The sequence below is a fragment of the Haliotis asinina genome, chromosome 1, assembly GCF_037392515.1.
Source record: "Haliotis asinina isolate JCU_RB_2024 chromosome 1, JCU_Hal_asi_v2, whole genome shotgun sequence".
Classification (NCBI taxonomy): domain Eukaryota; kingdom Metazoa; phylum Mollusca; class Gastropoda; order Lepetellida; family Haliotidae; genus Haliotis; species Haliotis asinina.
Genome location: NC_090280.1, coordinates 63,389,960 through 63,413,428, shown reverse-complemented (window position 1 = coordinate 63,413,428; position 23,469 = coordinate 63,389,960). Strand labels below are relative to the sequence as shown.

Genomic DNA, 23,469 nt, shown 5'->3' with positions numbered 1-23,469 from the left:
ACACGAACGCTTACAATGCAATGAATTTCTCCCTTCCCGAAATATACTCTGCAAATCTAGAAATGAGGACTAGCTCCCACGAATATTCCAGCTGCCTGCAAATAATCTTTTGGACCAGACAATCGAGCGATGAGTGGCGTCCTGACATCAGAGTACGATGGCATGTCATCAGCCAATCTTCACGTAGTTAACTCGAGACCATTCTTCAATTCTGCTCATAGAGCAGTCCAGATTATGGTGAAAATCGGATTACATAGAGTCGGCATTTGACAGATTCGACTGTATACAACAATTTAAAGGGGGAAAGGTTTCTGTTTCGTTTGTTGCCACACTAGGCAACATTCAGGCTATATGGTAGAGGTCTACCAAGTATGGACCAGACAAACCAGTGATCTATGACATGATCATCACTCTACGCAGTCACTGCACTTGACCATCCTATGTTTTGCAAGCAGGAGTTGCTGAAATATAACTTTTCTTCATTTTTTCAGGGCAAAAGAGAGAAGGAAAAGACTGTCATCATAGTCAAAAGGGACATATACATTAATAATGATAGATCTGAGACAATTTTATTTGCACCTAGAGCAAAATCTTACATAGAGTGTTAACAATCTTGCGAGAACATACATTATGTCAACAGAGGTAACAAAGAATATCATAAATACATAGAAGTCCTGGAATTCACAGACCAATGCTTCACACCCAACATGGCCTACTAAACTGAAGCCTCAGTTCCTGCTTTTATGCATGATTAGAATTTGAAGGATAATTGGAACACATGTAATTGATCACCAAAGCATAACTTCCAAAATACTTGTCACAACAAACGATCCACCTAAAATGCATTCCTCTAGTTTTGAAATATATCCAAATATTTCACAGTCAAAATCTGAGGGTTTCTATTCACCTCAAAATATCAAATTAACATAGAAATTGAACAGAAATGTGCATAAGAGTCATTGTCCAATACGCCAATATAATCGATTATGAGTAGCACACGATTCAATGACACCAGAGAGTGAGTTTAGTTTTAGCAATTTTCCAGCAATAACAGGGTGGGGCACACCAAAAAGGGGCTTCACATAATGTATCCATGCGGGAACAAGGCGAACGCTTTAACCATTAGGCTACCCTACCTTCCCCAATGAGCCCTGACCAATATGTAACAGAGCAATATGTCTGAGAAGTTAGCCCTGGTATCACAAGACAGACATCATGAGCATCAGTCTATGGTATTGGTACATGATGTCACGCATCTGAAGAATATCTGCACACTTGACCACCTGAGCCAGTAGTCACCTTTTACAACAATCATGCTTTGCTGAAGACAAATTAGCTATGTCATACACAAGATCTCCATCAGATATAGAACATTCCAGTATTGTAGCAGCGGTCGAACCTGGAGCAGATAATCTAGTGATTGATGGCATGATCATCAATCTATTACAATTTGATGACCTGTGTCAACCAAGTCGACAATCCTGACCAGCCACTTCAAGTAGTCGCCTTTCACAGCAAGAATGGGTTGCTAAAAGTCAACCCAAAACCTGGGCCTAGAACTTCGAAGCTCTCTTAGCGCTAAGACTGTCGTGTAAGTGCCACTCATTAACATTAACTTACGACCATCTTACCACTAAGACAGCTTCGAAAATCTAGTCCCTGAACATCACAAAATGGGCTTCCTTAACCCCCACTGTGCAGATAATATTATTCAAAACACATAATGTCTGGTCAACAAACCATCATATAATGTTCCCCAATCCATCAGTCTAGATTCTTATTCACAACTTAACAGATAATATTTTCAAAATTCTGCAACATCACAAATCAACCCAATAACAGGCATCTGTACATGAAAACACAGGATGAAACCATGAGAAAGTAACACATACATATACATTTGTCTACGCAAGGAAATTCAGATAAAAACTACTTCCCTGAAAACTCTTTGGTCCACAAAAAAATATTAAAAACATTCCAAATTCTTGTGCAATCGAATGTTGTTTTTGGGTGGGGAGGAGAGAGGAATGGTGGGGGGGAGAGAGCTTGTCGAACAAAGTCATTACTTGTGCCACTTAATTTTTGCACATATTGAAATTTGAGATAATACTTGCAACATTATCCTCTATAACTAGAAACAGCTTTCAGGCAAATCTATTCAATTATTCTCCACTACCACAAAGTGGACACAATTATTCAGTGTGCAAGAAAACTAATTATGATGAAAGTACTTAACAGAAACAATACATTATTATGACATTAAGTTAACATTATTATGACATTAAGTTAACATACACTAAAGGTATGCTCCCGTGATTATGGCAGGAGATGTTCATCAACTGTGCACATCAGTCATAACAATCTTTTTTAACAGTCAAGACTAAACATAATTTAAGATAATATACTAAAACTGACTCAATCCTACCGGTCCAGTTAATTCGTGCTGGGCAGCCATAAGCACCTGATTAATGTACTAAAGTTTGTCTGGCTCAACAGCAGACAGATGAAATGTAATAAAAAACAAATAAACATAAAATACTGAATGATACATCAAACTTGTTTTAAATTCTATTAAGCGCTAAAAAATTAAAAGTTGTTTCACAAACTTTCATTTAAATATTGATCCAGTTCACTATTTGTTATGAGAGAGCGCAATGAGAGGAAGAGCCACATGTGTGCAAAAGGATGGAGACAGCACCGTACGGTGATAAATGACTTCATTACTTCATTAGGCTGTTCCTCTCTTTGCACTCCTCCCTTGTAACAAATAGTGAAGTAAGTCAATATTTCAATGACAGTTTGTTCAACAACTTTTTAGGACATGAATTCTGCAAAAACTCAGTTGGATGTTCGAATTATAACCAGTGTTTCATTGAGTATTATATGTTTATTAGTATTTGAGATAGATTGCATCAGTTCACCATTGAGCCAAAGAGACGACAGACAGTCTAATTTGCTACATTAGGATATACATGAGTTACTAGCCTATCTTGTGTATTACTAGCCTGTCTTACAAGTATTGTAAAGTTCTTCTCATTCATTACAAGGCTGGAGGTTAAATTCTGTGATACTGATAATAAACTAATCTTTCTAGTCTATTACTAGTCTATCTTGCAGTTGAAATTCTATGATAATGACCTACTAGCTTGTCTAGTTTATTATAAGTCTAGTAAAAAGCATAATAATACACTTCTAGAAACCACAGTCAATCACAGCATCAAACTACAGACAGCATTTTCTTCTGAAGATCTCTACATTTCAGTAAAATATCTTTTATGAGTGCTTCAACAAATCTGCATGGTTGTTATCTCTATACATTCAATGTGCAACAATTTTGATGGAAATCACGGTCTGTTGTTTAACACCACACTCAGCTTTATTCAAACTATATGGCATCAATCTGCGAGAAGAGCCTGGGCTAGAAAACCCAGTGATCAACATCATGAGCATCAATCTACATAATTCTATATAACACTACTTACAAGCTCTCTATCTACCTATATTAACAATATAGATATTCTGCTGATAGTAGCTTTGTATTTTACCACACTGAGCAATATTCAAACCATGTAGATAATCGAGTCTGGACCAGACAATCCTGTGATCATGAGCATCAATCTACACATTTGGAATATGATGATGTGTGTCGACCAAGTCAGCAATCCTGTTGTCATCTAACCAATTCTAACCCAGATATTGATACATATTGTCATTTCATTGCTAATAAATATGCAGTGATGTTTTGGCCCAAAGCTGTAATGAGGTGAATACAAGCATGTATGGGAGTAACTCCAAGCTTTGTGCTAAGGCTATTTTGTGCAAGGTGGGCCTCCAGAGGGTCACAGCATGTCACTTCCATTGGTGATAATGTAAGGCTCTACAAGTGGAACAGAAAAGCTATGTTTATTGAGAAAATAAAGTAATCTACATCAGTAAAACAACAATGTTCAGAGATAAAATGGTTTTGGGCTTGCTCATTCTGATTGCAGAATATAACTTATGAATCTACTACTATCACATGTCCATCTCATGGTCAACATTAAACAGCACCAAAAGCTCTAACACACCACATGCAACTCAAACATAACAAAAAGACTTCACTGGGACAGGAACTGTCAGTGCAGGGAGCTTAATAAACAAAGCGATACACTGAAACCTGGTTTTCAATCATTCTGATTATTGAAGAAATATTGCAGTTGGGATCATCCTCTCTTATCCAGGGTAGTATAATAATAAGGACACTTATTAGCACTTTGCTCTAAGAGCATAAAGTATCATGGACACTATTATCCTGGATACTCCTGACTGCAAGGTGCAAGAAAGTAAATGGTCATATGACTTATCCCATCATGTACCCATATTATACTGGGCAGAGAGAGACATTTTTTAACAAACTCATTTGCCTAAGGGGAGACCACATGTGTCACATGTGGTTCCTTGTAGGGTAGGTCAGAACTAGAAACTCAGGAGTCAAGCTGCCAAAGATAGCCAAGCATCAACGAACTAAGTGTCCAACACTGCTTAACTTCAACTGATTTCTGACCTGGCCTGGGATCAAGCTAGACCTTCCAGCCTCCTGACAGAAGCACTATCCATTAGACCACAGAGAACAAGGAGGAGGGAGTAAATGGAGAGTGGGTTTAGTTTAATGTTATTTGTAGCAATATTTCAACAACATCACGGTGACGGACATCAGGAATTTGTTTCACACACTGTACCTATACTGAACAGCAAAAGAAACACAACTCTGATTTTTTGTCAAGACATAAGCAATAACACTTACTTTTATGAGGTTTCATTATTTTTTAAACCTGTGTTTCTTTTGCTGTTCAGTATATGTGAGGAATCAAACCCAGTTCATTGATGTTACTCACAAACTCGTTAACTAGGCCATCCCAGGGCAATGATAAAAATTTCATAATTAACTTTTTGTGGCCTATTAAAGGATGATGAAGAACTTCCTTTGCATATAATCACCCTGCAGGGAACCCTTCCCATACAATTACTAGCAAACAAGGGTAAGTTGGATTGATGCAGCAAATGCATTTACGAGAAGTCAGCAGTGCATGGCAGTGAGCAAATCAATATGGTTTGTGAAAGAAAGAGCAGATGCAGGCTAGTGCATGTGAAGTGCATGATGATGAAATTGATTGTAAACATGGCTGCATATACCTTGCTCATTGACCAATATTGCATTCACGCCAGCACCAAATGCCCGTCAGTTAAGAATTTCTGATTTCTTCACTTCATTTGTGGAGTAAATCTATCTTTTGTATACTTCAAAATGGACACAACGACAAGATTTCCATGTGTATTTGCGATCTCTGTGAGCAAAAATAAATAACAGACATGCAAGTTAGTGTTTTCTTTTGTTTTCTTTCATTTCTTTCATGTTGGTATGTGATATGTCCAAGTCGGATGTGATGATATTGGGATAAGTCAATATTTTTTCCTGATCCCATAAATATTGAGACAACGGTGTTCGACTGTATAACCTGGGATCCCTTTGTTCACACAGGATAATACGAGTCAGTTGTCAGGTCAGTGCTCAACTTATCCTTGTTTGCCAGTATGCAAACCCATCACATCTGGGTATGAAGAGATTATGTTATTGGTAAGCCATCCTATGGGCTTCTCAGAATATCCAGGGTGATTATATCTGTTTAAAACAATACACAATATGTACAATAAAATAAATCTTTAAAATACAACAAACAGCAGGGACTTTAATAACATGCCATAAAATCATGGAACTTCTAACCATTATCACAGCCAACAAAGTGTCAATGGAGATGCTGAAGAAAAATGGTTGCCACTGTCTCTTTCTTCTTGTAGGTGCACCAACATGTCAGGAAACTGGATCGCAGAACATATCATTTACTGGTGGAGAATTTATGCTGCTCACAGTATTTTCATGGCAGTCAACTGATGATAGACACGTGAGCAAATCTAGGACCATTAACGGTTGAATGTTGGCATTCAGGTCAATTACCAGCAGATCCTGGCACGACTAAGGAATGTAACTCTGCACAGCAGAGTATATCGCTTTAGCAGTTGAATACATAGAGACAAAGTATCACAGACCACCAAGGCTGTTATTACGATTTCTGGAAACAGAAATGGGACAGTTGACTATGGACTTTTTGTTAGAAGAGGTCTTAAACACACCATCTGACATGCCAAACACATAGATTTGAGTTGATGAATGGAAAACTTTTGTGTGATCCCAAAGTACGACACTTGGCTAAAATAACACAATTAAATATTCAGCTGTCCATCCAATTTCTTGTGATAAGCACCATCTTCTGGACTGTGATTGGTTTTATCGGTTGTAAGAGTGGCCTCCCCTGACTCCGCCCCACTCCAGGATCTGCTTGTCAGGGTTTTCACCCCAGTTCTCTGTCTCCAAACGCAACTGGGAACAAACAAGATAATTGTTGAGAGATTCAGACTGTTGTTGAAGAAATGGCTTTATTTCATGAAATGCTGATTGGCACTTTTGTTGAGTAAATCTCCTCACGTTGACTGAGTTGGTGAGTAAAATACAATTAAACTGAACTAAAAGTGAGCATCATATCATGGGAATCCTTGCACTGTAGGTTAAACATAGATCTACACGCACGTCGTATATATCAATAGAGTAAAGGAGCAGCAGCTGCCATATTTGATTGTCGTGCAGACATAAAGTCATTCCGATTTCAGGCTGAAATGTACGCTAAGAATTCGGTGACATTCGAAACTATGCACACGTACCTCTCAATTGTACATTTCCCCACACATCCTGCCTGATTTCCACAAAATAACACTCATTTTATTAACTGTAATACGTCCTCAAACTCGAAAATCCAACCAAAACTCCTCTGGGGTGAACGTTATCCCGTACTCGCAGCCTCTCAAGCATCTCACCCAAACACCCACACCTACATCCTCCTCACCTTCCTCTGGGCGTGTCTCTGAGTGTCCCGAGCCTCCCACTGTTTCTGTTTCAGTTGAGCATCCTTTACTGACGATCCTCCACAGCCCCATACCTACCCAACAATACAAATCATTAATCACAAAAATCTGTGTGGTTATTGATCATTTTGCATGTCAATCAGCAATATTTAAGCTAAACCAGCAGCCAGACCTAATTGAACCAGGCAATAAAGTGTTTCATTTAATAAGTATCATTAGAGACCCATGAAGAACTGGTCTTCAGGAACCCACTGTAAGAAACAGCTAATGGGATCGGGTGGTCCGGCTCACTGACACATACTATTGTGTCCCAGTAGTGTAGATTGGTGCACTTGCTGTTGATCACTGTATTGTCTAGTCCAGGCTCAGTTATTTGTAGACCACTATCACATAGTTGGTATACTGCTGGGTCTGGCGCTAAACAAGAAACAAGCACATCATCATTAGAGAGATGAGAGTCTTCCTACTTGTTCTTAAACATAGTCAGCAGAGGACTATCCAGATCAACTGATCAACAGACCCTGGTAATTTAGGAAACCAAATATGATCAGTTCTAGAACCACAAGCTTGGGAATATTCATTGAATTTTGAAGTAACACCTGCATCTCAGTAAGTATCAATAAAGGTAAGTTTTTCCAGTGTTCACATGATGCGTATGCAACCATGGCGACTGTCAACATCCCTGTCGCATAGTCTACTTCTATCTTCTACAGATTACACTTGAAACATTGTTGGTTGGTTGTCCAATGCTACCCTCCAAAATATCCAGCTATATGACAGCAGTCAGTAAATGGACCAGACAAACCAGTGATCAACAGAATGAGCATCGATCTACACAGTTGGGTATGATGTGTCAACCAAGTCAGCAAGTCTGACCACCCTGCTGATTGCTGAAGACCACTCCTAACCCTGATCTTCCTGAGTCAACATCCCATCTGCGTCACCTACCTCTACCTTCTGTAGATTACACATGACGCCATAATGTTTCACGCAGTCAAACTCGTGTGGTATGAACAGCACTGGACTTCGCACATCCTTTCCAATCTCAAGACCCCTTGGCAGACTTCGGCTCAGGTCATTGTACAGCAACATCTTCTCCCCAACTGCAGATAAATTAACGATTATTCTAAAAATCTATATCAATATACCTAGCTGTTCAACAACATTGTGTGTTCATCAGAATTACTCATCCATATATGACTTTGTTTGAATTCAGCACTGACATAATATCAACGTATGTACGGGACCATTCATAATTTATGGTGAGAGTGGGTGATGATGATCTTTTAGAATTTTGTTCTGGGAAACTGTACATAAAAATATCTAATGACTATGACTAAAAATTAGAGGAAGGGGCCATTGACTTGGTACATGACATGTAGGATGGGTGGGTGGGGGACGTATATATACATACATCTAAGGGTCTAAGAGGGTGTCATTCACACTGTACATACTTCTCCATAAAAATCATCATCACCTCCACTAACCCTAAATTTGAACAGTCCCTAAAGAGTAAAGGAGAGGGAACTCACCCTGTATGACCCTGTACACCGGACATATCTGTATTAGCATACAGTCCTCGCCTCCGTACCGTGTGTCCCCCTCTCTGTCACAGATACAACACGATACACCACGCTGTGCTATCATGCACATACTTCTACATTTGACAAGTTTTCCACACACAGAATAATGATAAACATAGTCATTACATTTGATGCGATTGTAGCCATGGCAACTGGTAATGGTGCTTATATTCATTGGCAAGATAATGATCCATACCGTAGTCCTGTATCCATAGCAACACAGTAGAGATTTCTTCCTTCAAATGCAACAAGGGTGATGGAAGGGCCCATATAGGAAGACACATGGTGGTTAAACCTGTTTGAAATAAATGAGATGATATAAAAATAAATAATAAATATATCATAAAGATACAAAATCCAAACTCATTAATGATTTATTCATTTTTGGTGTGTTATCCATTAGCAAGCTCAGTTCAACCGGCTTCATTGTTTGGTGATACAAGAGTCATGGCTGATAGCATCAGAGACAGTTCCATGATGGCATTTCCGTCCGCTACAAGACCATATATGAAATGTATGTGTAACCGTGGTTACCTGTTAATGGAGAGTCCATGGTCATCACTGTTGTATAGTAGTGTCCAGCTCTGGCATCTAGACAGACGTGCCTGAAACAACGCCAACTGAGGGTCACGCTCCGAGAAGTTGGTTTATGTTTGCAACAGCAGTCTTCATCGACTTGATCACCAGCCTACATTTGCTTTATGAGAATCTCTGAGCGTTTCATGAAGCTTTTTGACTGAACATTGATTTGAAAAAAATATTTTATAACCAGATTCTGATTACAGTGTCCAATGAGCAACTAGTTAGATGGATATTAATCGCTATATTAATGAATTATGTTTTACAGATTAAGATATACATGCAGAAGAGAGGGTTCTGATGATCCTGGCACAGTCAGGACAGTCAGACTCATCATCAGCTCAGGGCCCTCGCCCTGTCTACATGCAGCCAAGACAATGAATGGGACTCCTCTCAGGAAATGCTGCCTTCTCAAGCCCACCAAGAATTTTATGGGATATATGTAGACTCCCCAAAACTGCAGCCTCCTGCATTACCTAGTGTGTCAAATCGGCTGTGTTCCTGGTGGAGAACCTGTGCAGTCTGAAGATCTGTGCCAAGTGTTTAGGAGGTACCAAAAGAAAGGGCACCGAGAACAATGGGGAGCCAGATGACGGTGTACTTGGGATGCATGCAAGATATTTTAAAGGCGAGGTCCGCATACTGAGCGTGCTTTTCCTGAATGTTTCCAATCATGTGGCTGTCAAATGGTAGATTATTATTAAAATTATACTATTATTATTACTCCAACAACCTTCAGTCCTGACAGGATGGAAGATGTTCATGAGATGGTTCAAAAACTTCTGCCACTATCTACTCTCCTAACCCCAAGGCACACACCTACCCCCAACTACAGCTTCCCGAGGAGAAGCTACTCACCAGTTTCATGATGAGATGGTAGGAGTTTATGAGAGGGTTGGAGGACTGTTGTTCCTGCTGCGGGGTGTGAGTGTAGACTTGGGGCAGCGTCGCTGACAACACCCACAGCATGCCCATGGTGACACTGTACCTACCCTCCACAAAGCCCTCCAGCTGTGGCACTGGTGCCGCCTCCTGTCAGTACAACACAAGCATGAAAGAGTGAGTGAGTGAGTATGGTTATATACCACTTTCAGCAATATTACAGAGGGGTTGGGGGTGAGGGTGCTGGGAGGTCACTAGAAAAGGGCTTCATGCATAGTATTCAAGTCCTGTCTTTGGCATGATAAGTGAATATCCCAACACACCTCAAGGATTAGGGAACGGACTGGGGACATAACAACAGTAGAACAAAAGACAGCTATCACTATTCCACTTTGATAGGGCACATTGCAATGGTTTAACTTTCAAAATAGTCTTGATGAAAATCTCTGATATAAGCTTGCAAAGTTTCTTTCACAAAATGTCAGATATTCAGAGAAAACATGTGACAATTCCAGACATTATGCAGCTAAAAAGATAACATAGGGCTGCAACTCTCTATGCTCAAAACATAACATGTAACAAGGGACCTAGCTCTGGAACAAAACTTATTTATGGCATAAATATGCTGGCGGTGAAAATGGTACACATGAGCTTCGCAACATATTGTGATACAGAACCCTTGGTTAGGTACAGAACCATGAATGCAATAAAACTAAAATCAAGACGAACTCTGTATTTCTTGAAAATGAAGTTTTAATCGATGTAATGCTTCAACACTTGAGGGCCATGGTCATACTGGATTATCATTAATACATTCCAACTTTTGATCACAAACTCTTGAAACGAATATATCTGCATCCATGCATAAGATAGCAAATATAATGATAAAAAATGCAGTATTCAGTATATACCAAAAATACACTTTGAAACATGTAGTAAGAATATGGTAGCAGGAAATGCTCAGATTTTACTAATGTAGTTGCACCAAAAGAGTATGTGTACTCAGTCTTGACATATATCTCTGAAATAAGCATTAGAACTTTCATATATGTAACTCCATGCTAGAGGATTATAAAAATGTGTATATCCTCTGATAATTGTCATGCTACTGTACTAGGAAAACATTTCCATTGCGAGAGTTATCTCCCTTAGACAAGTGATTATGTCTGCACCATATTGGAGACATGGTCAACTACGAAACTACTGGAGGCTTACCAGTTCTGATGGCAGGGTAGATCCGGTAAGGATCAAGTAGACCCAATTGTGTACACCAGAGAATAGATGAGGACAGTTCCACTTGAGCCAGCTCTCAAACCCATCGAATGATATCTGGGTCTCGATGCCAAACTGAAACACCAAAATGTTTTCAAGAAACAATTCAGATGAACTTAAGGACAGAACTTTAGGATTTAAAAAACATGAATCTCACATTTTAGCACATCTTCGATATCTCCAGGGCCTCCAAATTTGATAATTAGTTGCATTCAACAACAGGGATCAAAATTAGGTTTTCTTTGAGCACTCCTTATCGGCACTTTCATGATAATTTAAGTGTGCCATTTCAGTTTCAGGTGTGCCATAAATTCATGGACTGTTAAACTGAACTTCAAAACATTACATGACTTGAAGTGAATGTAAAAGTTGTAACTGTATTGTAAGATTCACTTATAAATCATGAGTAACAAAACAATGTTAGGCATGTCAAAAGACATTGATGTGTAGCTGTCTGTCTGACCCATACACCATTGCTCATAATTTCATTTAAATCATGAAAGAAAATAATGGTTAAAACATACTTTAATGCACTTTCAAAAACAAATCAAGTGTGCCACAAGGGCACACAGGTAAGAATTTCAGAATGCCATTTCAATCTTAGTCGTGTCATCGGTACATAATGGCACTAATAATTTCGATCCCTGAACAATATCACAGCTTCATGACAAGTCAGCAGGGAATCAAATCTGGACCAGAAAACCATGTGTTTGATGTCATGATGTCACCTCAACAACTAGCATAAAATGGCACACAGATCAAGTAGGAAAACCTGTCTGGGCACCTCTTGTGACAAGCATGCATTCCTGAAGAATGTTCTAACCCAAAGTTCTAACCAGCAGGAATAACCCACAGGAATAACCTCAACAGCACAACATTCCCTAACACTTCATGTCATACTCCCTTACCATACTGGTGACCATGGCCTCAAACACCTTGTCATCACGGTCACTCTTACTGAAGGGAATCTTGGACGCTGACAGGGTCAGGGCGTACGAGATCTGCACCATCTGCAGAGCATCTGCAACAGAGGGAATCAACTGAGTCAGCCGATCACTGGACTTTACACACAACCACTGCAGTCAATGTTCAACGTTAATACCATTCTTCTCTGATACCAAACTTCTCCTCTCCATGCCATCTGTGTATTTATCATACCACATCTCCCCTGCCCATACCACCTTCTAAGATTTGCACGGCCCAACAGAATCAAGAGGAGATGAAATCTGTTTATGGTTAAGACTACCCATCTTATGATATTGTTGTGAGATGGAAAGGAATTTCCAAACCGATCTTATGTCCCTCACAGATAAGTCAAGATGTGGACTTAATTTTGACCATACCAATGAGGTCATTGAAGAGGTGGAGTGTTGTTTTTTCATGAAATTACGGGGCCTATTTAGGCAGTCTGCATAAGGTCAAGAAATATATGTGATGGTGACTATGTAGAGAAGTCTTAAGGACAAGAAATCAAAATAAAGTTTCTATCCTGTAAACATCTTGGTGATAATTAGAACTTTTTGATACCCCCTCGTACGTTTAATGTCCATCTGACCACTGTCCACACTGATAAATGCAATGTAGGCACTGCAATATGAAATTTGTAATGCCATAATGTCACCAGCTGTCTTTTGTTCCTCACATTACACTTCAGTATCAAGGCATGATGACAGCACCTGTACATAACAAAATCCAGACCAGACAAGCCAGTGATTCACAATGAGCTTACCACATGATAGCAATTGCAAGTTTAAGTACATTCTACTGACCCTAACAGGAAGAACGAGTTGCAGTAGACCAGTTTGTTTGTTGTTTAATGCTGCATTCAGCAATATTCCAGCTATGAAGCAGAGGTCTGTAAATAACTGAGTCTTCACCAGGCAATGAATGCTGCGAAATGTGATCAACTGGATGAGCATCTATGCAGCTGGGATAGGATGACCTATGTCAACCAAGCCAGCAAGTCAGACCACCCAATCCTGCTAGCATGGGTTGCTGAAGACCAATTGTAACCCATATCTTCACAGGCCCAGTATCCCAATGAATGGATGGAGGGTTTTTTATGCAACGGACAAATGTGCATCCAGTATGCACAATGGTAGAGAATTTATGCAGAAAAAAAATCACTGCATCCAAAGAAACACAATATTGTGCCCCATGACTATGAGTCGAAGTGATGGACGACGCCCACCAAAATACATGCAGCAGAACACTTCATTGAAATTTACAAAAACTAAAACATGATGAGGTGGGGGTACAAGAAGCTTGCATCATGACAATAACTATAAAAGTTCCACCTATAATCATTCTTGTCATATGCATATTGGCTGTACAAAAATGTATTTCAATAACAAAATTAGATTTCTGAGTGGCATTTTCGAAGTTGGAAAGTTCAACAAAAATTTATGGATAGCAACTTTTATATTTGTGAGTGCGATATTTTGATGCAGATTCTTGTCCATTGTTAAGCACTGAGGAACTCTATGTGACATTTGTTGGGAAGTACAATGTAGATTTGATAGGTATGTGTGTCATGCCTCCAGCATCTCATTATACCAAGTGAACTTGAAGGTAGACGTGACATGTTTTCATAAACATTACATAACTGATATTCCGCTGCAGGGTTGCAAACAAACCAGGAACATCGACTACTGCAAAAAATTTGTAGATACAGCAATATGCCATAAAAATATGAATTCCACCTCTAAGGACACCTTCAACATGATGAACAAATCATGATGTGGCTGACACACTGCCCATGTGACTGAAAATCCTAACTCAATTACTCATTTGACAAAACTAGTTGGTTGCTTGGTTGATTGTTGTTTAAACTTTAACGTCACACTCAAAAATATTCCAGTTATATGGCGGCAGTCTGTAAATAAGCGAGTCTGTACCAGACAATCCAGTGATCAATACCATGAGCATCAATCTAAGCAAATGGGACATGATGACATGTGGCAACCAAGTCAGCAAGCCTGATCACCGGATCTGATTGGTCACCTCTTACTAGATTCATAAGTATGGGCAACTGAAGACCAGTTCTAACTCACAACAAGTCTGAGCAAGAACCTTCATTTTCATTTCTAGAAAAAAATCAGGAGACAAACATATATTCTTTCAATCACGGATGAGCAGCAGATGAGTTATGAACTAAGTGTTCACAATCTTAAAACAATGACCAATAACAAATAACTTCAATCTTAAGCACCATTTGATGGGCAATCTTAAGTTGATGAGTCAGTCATGAAGCATATGACTCAATGGATAACAAAATGTGTTTATTGCAAAGAGCAATGTTTCGGAGTAGATTCATAAAATGTTATCTAGCTACATACGTCATATTTGGGATTTCACTTTCTTAGTAAAGTACAGATTCTAGTACTTTTTTGGTTGAGTCCCATCCGGGATTCGAACCCACACCCAGAGTCAGGCACCTAATCGCCAGCACACAGAGTCAGCCGCCTAGCTTGTTCAACCACCGCAACTTACTAAAAAAGTGAAATCCCATATATAACATATGTTGCATTTGACAACTTTCTTAATGGCATCGTGTAATCATAGTTATCTAGCTAAATATTGTATAAAAACTTTCAGCATGTGCAATGCCAGCAATGTACTGTGGTACTCAATGTCTTGGTGTCAATTCTCACATGCTTATCAAGATAAAAACAAACTTTCATCATGACTATTGAGCATTGTGATACTCCATGACTAGCCCTGCACAATATGGAACAAGACTGATATTATATATATACAACTGTTGTTCAGTAAGTGTCAAGTGCTCCAAACAATGAAATGTACAACAATGTAGAACAAGATTGAAATCAACAATACACTGACATAGGCATGTTCCACAATGTTACACAGCAATCAATGGCCAGCTGGTGTGAACTTAACAATAGCCACACTGAGCGAGGAGCTATGGAATTTATTGTGTTATTTGTGCTGTTACTGTGTACTGGCTTTGTGTTACATCTTGCCCTTGACATATGTTGAAAAAGAAATGGAACTATAAGATTTTGTGAAGTTAATCTGGGAATACAATATATTGCCCTCAACAGATTACAATTCTCCAGAAAAAGACAGCAAAGGGGATTTGGAAAGGCTTTAAACTACTTTCAGATCTTGTGGCAGAATAATATCAGATTAGATCTCACAGGTTATATGAATGTTGTTTTCTCCCCAAAACTCAATCTACTTCAGATGAAGTGAGCTCGCTTAAAAGGAAAAACTAGAATTATCAGATCACTAAATCAAATTACGAAAACAAAACTTAAGATGCATACAGAGAAGTAAACAAAGTACCGGTATCAGATGTAAAGGTTCAAATCCCAGATGAGACTTAATCACAAAAACTACTTGAATTTACACTTCATATACAAAGTCAAAGTCTGTTACTACAGAACCTTCATCGATACTTCATGGGAAAATATCTTCTCAATTTCATCACAAATTTCTGACAATGTAACCATAGATGTCACCTCTGAAAACCCATACTACAACAATCAGTAGTTTACTGAGAAGGTGTAGAAAAAAAAATACAAATATTTAAAATATTTACATACTCTTGTCAGTGTATGAAACTATTTAAGGATGCCAGGAAGCCCACAGGGCTGAAAAATGTTGATGGCCCTGTTAACGTGTACCCAGCCCTGTATTAAAAATAGGAAATTGAGATATTGTGTTAAAATAAAGTAATCAATGAATTACTTGTAGTGATGTAAACTTTAATATGTGCAAAAGCAAATTTAACACTCTGTTGGACAGGATTGTTGTTGATAGGAAGTTTAAGGACATATTACAATAAATATCAAGAAATCATGATTTCAGCAACAAGTAAAATCATTGAAAATATACATCAATGCTGTAAAATATACAGTCAAGTATGGTTGCAATTCATGAACAAAACCATTACAAGGTTCCATACCAAGGTTACCATAGTTACCAAGGTCACCCGTTTTTCACTACAACTGAGGTGCAACCTGTAGAAAACTACAAGACAAGCTGACAAAGGGATAAGGTCATGTGTTATTTCTCTGTTACACACCAATAATCTTAATACATGACCACCTCTCATTCAAACATACGGCTTCTCCCTATTTTGGGTGCTCTCATAAAGGACAATGCCTTGAATACTCAAACTGAGCTTATAAATATGACAGGCATCGAGGTCAATGCCCAAAACGTGGTCATTAGTTTTACTTGGATGACCAGAGTTTGATTTTTATTCAGTCCTCATTTCCATTCTGCTGCCTCTTCATCTGGAATAATTTTGGGCCATGTAACAAAGCATGGTGAGTGATACGAAATGGTGGTTATCGTTAAGTTTAAAATAACTGTACTTACAAAGCTATGAGCATAGATGTGTGGGTGGGTTTAACATCATATCTAAGATTGCTGGGTTTTACATCATATGTAATATTGGTGGGTTTAACATCATATCTAAGATTGAGACTGGAATCAAGATTTAACTGATTAAACATAAAGGCGGTAAGTATAGAAACATGTTCCCTTTGTTGATAGAACAATATTGGTTGGTTGATTGTTTGGTCGGTTGGTTGGTTGGTTGGTTGGTTGGTTGGTTGATTGGTTGGTTCAGCGAGCAAGCGAGTTGGGGTGGATGCGCCTTTTTGAGAAAGGGGGTATACATTTCTTTTTCACCTGTTTTTACAACAGCTTCACGGGTCATTTAAAAAACTTGAAACAAAATCACAATCCCAAAATCCCACCCCTCCACTTCTCCTCTGGTGGTGAGTGAGTAAGTTGGGTTATACACCTCTAGTCGCAATATTCCAAACATTTGCATGGTGGGGGACACCAGAAATGGGCTTTGCAATGATTGTACATACAATACATGAAAACAATACCTTCCTTTACCTCCAAAATATCAAACCTCCTGGTGACCTTAGCCTTTGAAATCAAGATTCAATCCTTCAAATACCAATACAGTGAATATTATCATTAAGAGAGTTATGTCCCATTATCATGTCGGTCACGCAAGCCCTGCAATAAATGACTGTCTACTTGCTGTCCACAATGGATTTAACCTTAAAGTATACATGCAACGCAAACCACAACTTTGCAGATTCTCACACCTTTCCCTATAGACGTACAGCACCAAATTATCAAAAATGCAAATTCAATTTATAAACTTGAAAAATAAAAAATGTTGTAAAAAAAAAGTGATTTCGAAAGCTGTGTTGTTTAGTGCACATAGTACATGCGCAGTGAATAGCATCATGATGCAGGATGCACAGATTATAAGGTCGTGAACATGAGTAGCCTAATCTTGGTTGAATACACAAACAATAAATAGCAAATTATCTACTTTTCACACACACAAAAAAACATGTTGATCATGATAATCAGTCTCTGTCACTGACAAAACTCAATGTTGGTTTTATTGACAACTATGAGTCCGGTAAGGACAATATGCAATACACAACTTCAGTCATTGACCACTCAATGCAATTTGAACTTATCTCCTATCAGGGTATACACCATAAACAAACAGCCCTGAGAGTGTCGGCAAATGAACCAGCCAATGAAAGTCTTAGCTACCCCTATGTGTACACCCACCCGAACCCTCTTCCTGGGTTCTTTGTTTCATGGGTAGTGTACCCAAGCATGAAATACTGCACTTCTGATTTTGATACTGTACACTTATAGCTTGTTTTTTTGATAATCAGCATTGTATTTTATATGTCATGAATATATGATGATAGTGTATTAATTATGTTTATTTTTTGGTTGCATCTAAGATTTAATGTGATCTGAGCCACAGTGATTATAGAGAGTTATGTCTCTTTTTGGGTCATGCATGCATATCCCAAACAGCAAATGTCTGTCTGCTAACCCATTTGGACCAAGCCTCAAGGTGGTCAAGATTCTGGCCCAGAAAACAGACATTTATCTTCTATGGTCGTGCTGGTTGTATGTACAATACCTTTTTCATTCCTGAGAGTTTCTAATGCTCAAATTTATTCAGCCATTGAATCAACATCTGCAGAGTCTAGGGCTGCTTGTAATGATGTCTCCAGACCTAACCCTCACATAATGTGCAGACTGTCGCAACACAGCAAGGGTAGTGACTCAGATCTGTGTGTTTAAATGGAGTCTTAAGCTGGCCTAAATCCTGAATCTGTATCATACATCAGAATGAGTCTCCACTGATGTAGTCTTTATACCATAGGCAGATCCAGAGAGGGGGTACAGGAGTGTGCACTCCCGCCGTTGCCTCCTTTCAAAAAGCTGTATACGACCCTGTATACATGTCATGTACACCTAAAAAGTAATTTTTCGTATGCATATGGGCCAGAAGATGCATGAATGGGCACATTATTGCCTAGTGTCTACAATGAAAAATGTTTTGACACGTGAACAAGGTTTGAATGACATATTTACTCTTTTTTTCTCTCCAATACATTTCCAACAGCAAAATTTTACCTTTATGTTTGTTTGTTTGTTTGTTGTGTTCCAGGCATATGGCAGCTATCTGTAAAAATTGAGCCTGGACAAGACAGTTGAGTGATCAACAACATGAGCATCAATCAAGGCGATACAATGAATACATGTCAACATAATCACTAAGTCTCATTACTCATCTCTTAAAACAAGTTGTCAGATTTGCTGACTTGTTTGTTCACACGTCAGTGTATCCAAATATGCTGTAGATTGAGGCTCATGATGTCAGTCACTCCATTGTCTGGTAAAGACTCAATTTCCTATAGACTGCCATCACAGAGAATTGACAAGTGTTCTGATAAACAACAAGTAAACAAAAGCAAACAAAATATACAGGGTTGACTTGAATTCCTACCCACCATAATGAGATTCAAGCACAAAGGGGCCATACACAATTCTGACAACAGGGCTACCTGTCTCCATAAAAACCACAAATGTGATGATCATGATTTCAAAGACATACAGGAAAAATTAAGACTCAGTAAACACCAACCGTCAGTCGTTAAGTAGTCCTTGCTTGCAGCAAACAGCTTGAAATAATATTTATGCTGTTCCACTTCATCAAATTTTTTCAGAATCTCCTTGCCGGACTTCACGAACTGTTCCCGTGTAATCCTGTCCCTCACAGTGTTGCCATTGAGCATCTGGCGATACATCAGTTTCCCAAACTTGTGTAGGGGACCATGGAAGGCATTCTGAAACAAGGAAATATTTTCCCAATCTGTACTGACATTTTCTGAATTAACATCTTGAAATCATTAAAATATCACTCAGAAGCTGTAGTATCAAAGATGGAAGATAAGTCATCAAATTACCTTGTTGGTACATCATCTTCCCAATCTTTCAAGTGGAAGTGAGTGAGTGAGTGAGTGAGTGAGTGAGTGAGTGAGTGAGTGAGTGAGTGAGTTTAGTTTTACGCTTTTTGTAGCAACATGCCAGCAATGTCACAACGAGGAACACCAGAAATGGGCTTCACACATTGTACCCATGTGCAAATACGACTATGCTACCTTTGGTGAATGCCCAAAACTCGAAATCGAAAAATATGTTTCTACACTACATCATGAAATTCTTTAAGCGTCACTATAGAAGCTGTAGTTTCAATGATGAGAGAAAGGACGACACAAATATTTCTTGGTGAGACATCAGCCTTCAAAATGTCATGCAGCAGACAACACAATTAATGCATGAACTTAAAGATTTCATCTGTTTCATCTTTGTTTTCTTACTTCATTACAGTACTTGAAACTTAACATAAAAATCACATCAAATGTACAAAGAATGTAACCCAGAAGATAACCCTTCATCATAAATCTCAACCAGCTGGAGCTGGGCAAGAAATGACCTCCGAAAAGAAACATGAAACTCATTGTGTTTCCCAATAGTCAGTGGGCGATGGCCAAACCCTTCATTATGTCAGGTTTACTAGACAAATGCTCAGTCCCTGACTATATAAAATTTTGGTCGTAACAAATAATTGGAAAGGAGCCCCAGTGAGAACAGAGGTTCAGGCTGAACTTCTTTTAGGGAACTGCAGGGAGGTCTAGGCATTAAGAAAATTATGTGGTTCAGGGACTGTGAGACACTGATGATTTCAGGTTTATCAGTCCATTTAAACATTGTTACTGTAACATTTATAGACTTTTTAACAGATACATTTTACAAGAATTTACTACAGGTATCACTGTTTAATCTGCAACTAAATCAATACTGGTCTGGGAGTCTATCCACAACCAATCCTCGAAAGGCCGTAAAGGTTTTTGGATCGGAACCCGGGTCTGAAGAATGGCCTCCATGAGTGAGTGAAGTTTAGTATAATGCCACTTTTAGCAATATTCCAGTAATATCACATTGGGTGCCACCAGAAATGGGCTTCACACACTGCACCCACGTGGGATTCGAACCCTGGTTGTCAGCATGATGAGTGAACGCTTTAACAACAAGTCTACCCCACCAATCTGGCATTCTTGCTGGACTGTTTATAAGGATTTATAATAAATGCAGAAATCTGTCTCAACCTCCTTGAGAAAAATGTAATGCATGAAACCTTTGACAAATCTCACACCAGGATTGACCTGCTAACTTAACTTGACATATGCACAGTTTCCATGGTCAAGTGGTCAAAGTGGTGACAAAGTGAAAAGTGAGAAGTCTGATCCATGGCCATGTCAAAGAAATGTTACCGGTAAATTGTGATGGGTACTTGTTTATTTGTTTGATAGATATTCTAGAAGTTGGGGAGTCATATGACATGGCATATGACTTTATGGATAACAACTTCCTGCTTACTGCATGTAGAGGCATTTCTGTGTAGATTCTTACATAACTATCAAGCTTTCAGTCCTCAGACCTCTACCTTATACCAGTGTAATGAAATAGGAAACAGGCTGAATCATTCTATTGAATATTCAAAATGTAATTTTCTGCCTTCTTTTGTTGTCCAGTTAAATCATAGATACATTCCTGTTGCAGTGAATCATCAATTCTATCAATATTAATAAACATGTTCTGATACTGAATATGCATTCACATATCATCAATACAATGACAGAGTGACCTATCATGATCTCCCTTCATGAATAGTTGGTGGTGATGTAGCCTGGAGGAAGCACATCTATGGTGTCTCCCGCTGAGATGTGTCTAGTTTATTGCCAAAAAAGAAGCATAAAATTAAACTCAGTCGCCCTTCATGAAATCTTTCTCTTTGTTGATGACAAGCTAGAGGTCATTCAAATTCTCACATTAATTACACATGTGCTTCAATTTCTGCAGAAAGAAATACTTCTCTCATGTTGTTACCTCCCTTGTTTCCATGACAACAAAATTGCAATGGCTGACACTACTAAGAAATATTTACCATATGCAGAAAGTAGGATTTGCAAATACAACTGCCAGAGTCATTCATCAGTCCATCACTTTGGCCCCTAATATGTCACAATACTGACCACATATGAAGCTAAATGAAGAGAGCAAGAACTAAAATTACAAATCGTGAATATGATGACTCATCTTTTCCAAAATATGCTTTAGTTGTATGCTCAGTCTAGACAACTCAAAATGTATATTCAAACATTCATACCAAACATAAACTTCCCATCAAAAGTTTAGTCTCAGTTAAAACACTCACTGTAAGCTCTGTATTTGTTTGGTTACAAAGAAGATTGATTTATCCACTAACTTGAGAGAACTGAAAGCAAACCTTTGCAGATGAGTTGCAAGAGGATGATGCAACAGCTGCATTTTGGTGTACATTTTTTATGAGATTTCGACATTCTTCGCTGATTTTTATCATTTACTGAACTCATGACTATGACCTTTTCAACATTTCAAAATTGTTTTACAATATATGAATTCATGTGTTGTAACCCTCTATATTTACTCTAGTAAGCCTAAACTATTAATGGGAATTATATACTACACATCAAATACTTTGCTAAAACACAGTCCTAACATCACGATTCAATTAATATCAACTTTCTCAGTCACAATATAGCTTAAATATTGCAGTTGTGACTTCCAATTTGAACTCAGTCACTGGAAGACTACAGTCTAAAATGTCCATTACGAACATGAGTGATACACAAGGTACATAATCAGCTGGGTCATGGACTTGTACCAATCAATTCTATTCAGCAGAATTATGGGCATTTTAGTTCAGAGTCTGTCTTTAATTCGTATAGATTTGTGTGACATGTGTTCACATAAATCACCAACATTTAAATCACATGACCAGCAGCTGTCGCCATGCTGTACTAAATTCCACACAACTGGACATACTCAGCAAATGCATGTTACTGATTCCTAGACAACAGACAATAAAAACAGCTAACATATATAACCAACTGGCCTTTCCCAGTCGAAAAGTAACCTACAACAATAACCTGCATATTGTATGCAACGAAAAAACATGAGACTTTCCAAGAAGAACTCCAAATGTTCCAACCAGTCACTAAGGATCTAGTATGAAAGGGATTGATATCATGTTTACCTATGACAGTATGAAGGGAAGATTCTAATTAGAACATTACATTCAACATAGCTCATTTCTTTGTCACTGAGTGTGTACACGGTACAATACTTCAATATCAACATCCGTGTTGCTTAACTGAAATGCACACTGGATGGTAGCTATCTCTTTCAGTGGGTGTTTTTGGTTAAATGGCTGCCAGGACATTAACATCAGAATGGGTGTGTATTTAGAATTGCACTTTATCATACAGTAGGTAGTGTTCTTGGCAGGATAAAGCCAACGGATATTTTCTGTATCCGATGGGGTCATATATGGATACCAATGCAAATTTGAAGGTCAGATGCAAATGTTAGGGACTACTTTCACACTGCAAACAAACATGGCGTCATGTCCATCTATCAGCGATTGTGTCCAGATTGACGGCCACGGTTACAGTACTGTGAGTGCCTTGATGAGAGAAAATTGTTGTCTCGTAATGATAGATGGGACTGATGATGACTTCACCAGCACCGAAACGCAGGCGTCTTGCAATCATTGACTTGGATAGCAGCCAGGAATATCTCGAATGAACTCTTTGACACCTTGTCAGCTGACAAGTGCGCTTTACAAACATTATATATGTTATTCAAAAGTTTAACTGAAATTTTCCCAAGTGCCACACATTTCTTGTCATTTTTCAAACTAAGTTAATATTTGTTGACAACGATACACTCTTTAACATAAAAACTGACTGGGAACTACATGATATAACGCAGTCATATG

General features: G+C 38.5%; 1 protein-coding gene across 1 annotated transcript in view; it reads right to left on the bottom strand.

Moving 5' to 3' along the window:
* Window positions 1–5,362: 5,362 nt before the first annotated feature.
* Window positions 5,363–23,469, bottom strand: part of LOC137295875 (uncharacterized) — a 35,679-nt gene continuing 17,572 nt past the window's right edge. Inside the window, exons 3-12 of the mRNA XM_067827440.1 lie at window positions 19,231–19,432; window positions 12,179–12,291; window positions 11,214–11,345; window positions 9,975–10,148; window positions 9,072–9,142; window positions 8,734–8,832; window positions 8,487–8,560; window positions 7,903–8,057; window positions 6,936–7,028; window positions 5,363–6,415 (exon numbers count right to left, since the gene is read on the bottom strand). Of these exons, the coding sequence (XP_067683541.1) occupies window positions 6,323–6,415; window positions 6,936–7,028; window positions 7,903–8,057; window positions 8,487–8,560; window positions 8,734–8,832; window positions 9,072–9,142; window positions 9,975–10,148; window positions 11,214–11,345; window positions 12,179–12,291; window positions 19,231–19,432 (1,206 nt within the window). The 3' untranslated portion in view covers window positions 5,363–6,322. The remainder of the gene's footprint in view (window positions 6,416–6,935; window positions 7,029–7,902; window positions 8,058–8,486; window positions 8,561–8,733; window positions 8,833–9,071; window positions 9,143–9,974; window positions 10,149–11,213; window positions 11,346–12,178; window positions 12,292–19,230; window positions 19,433–23,469) is intronic.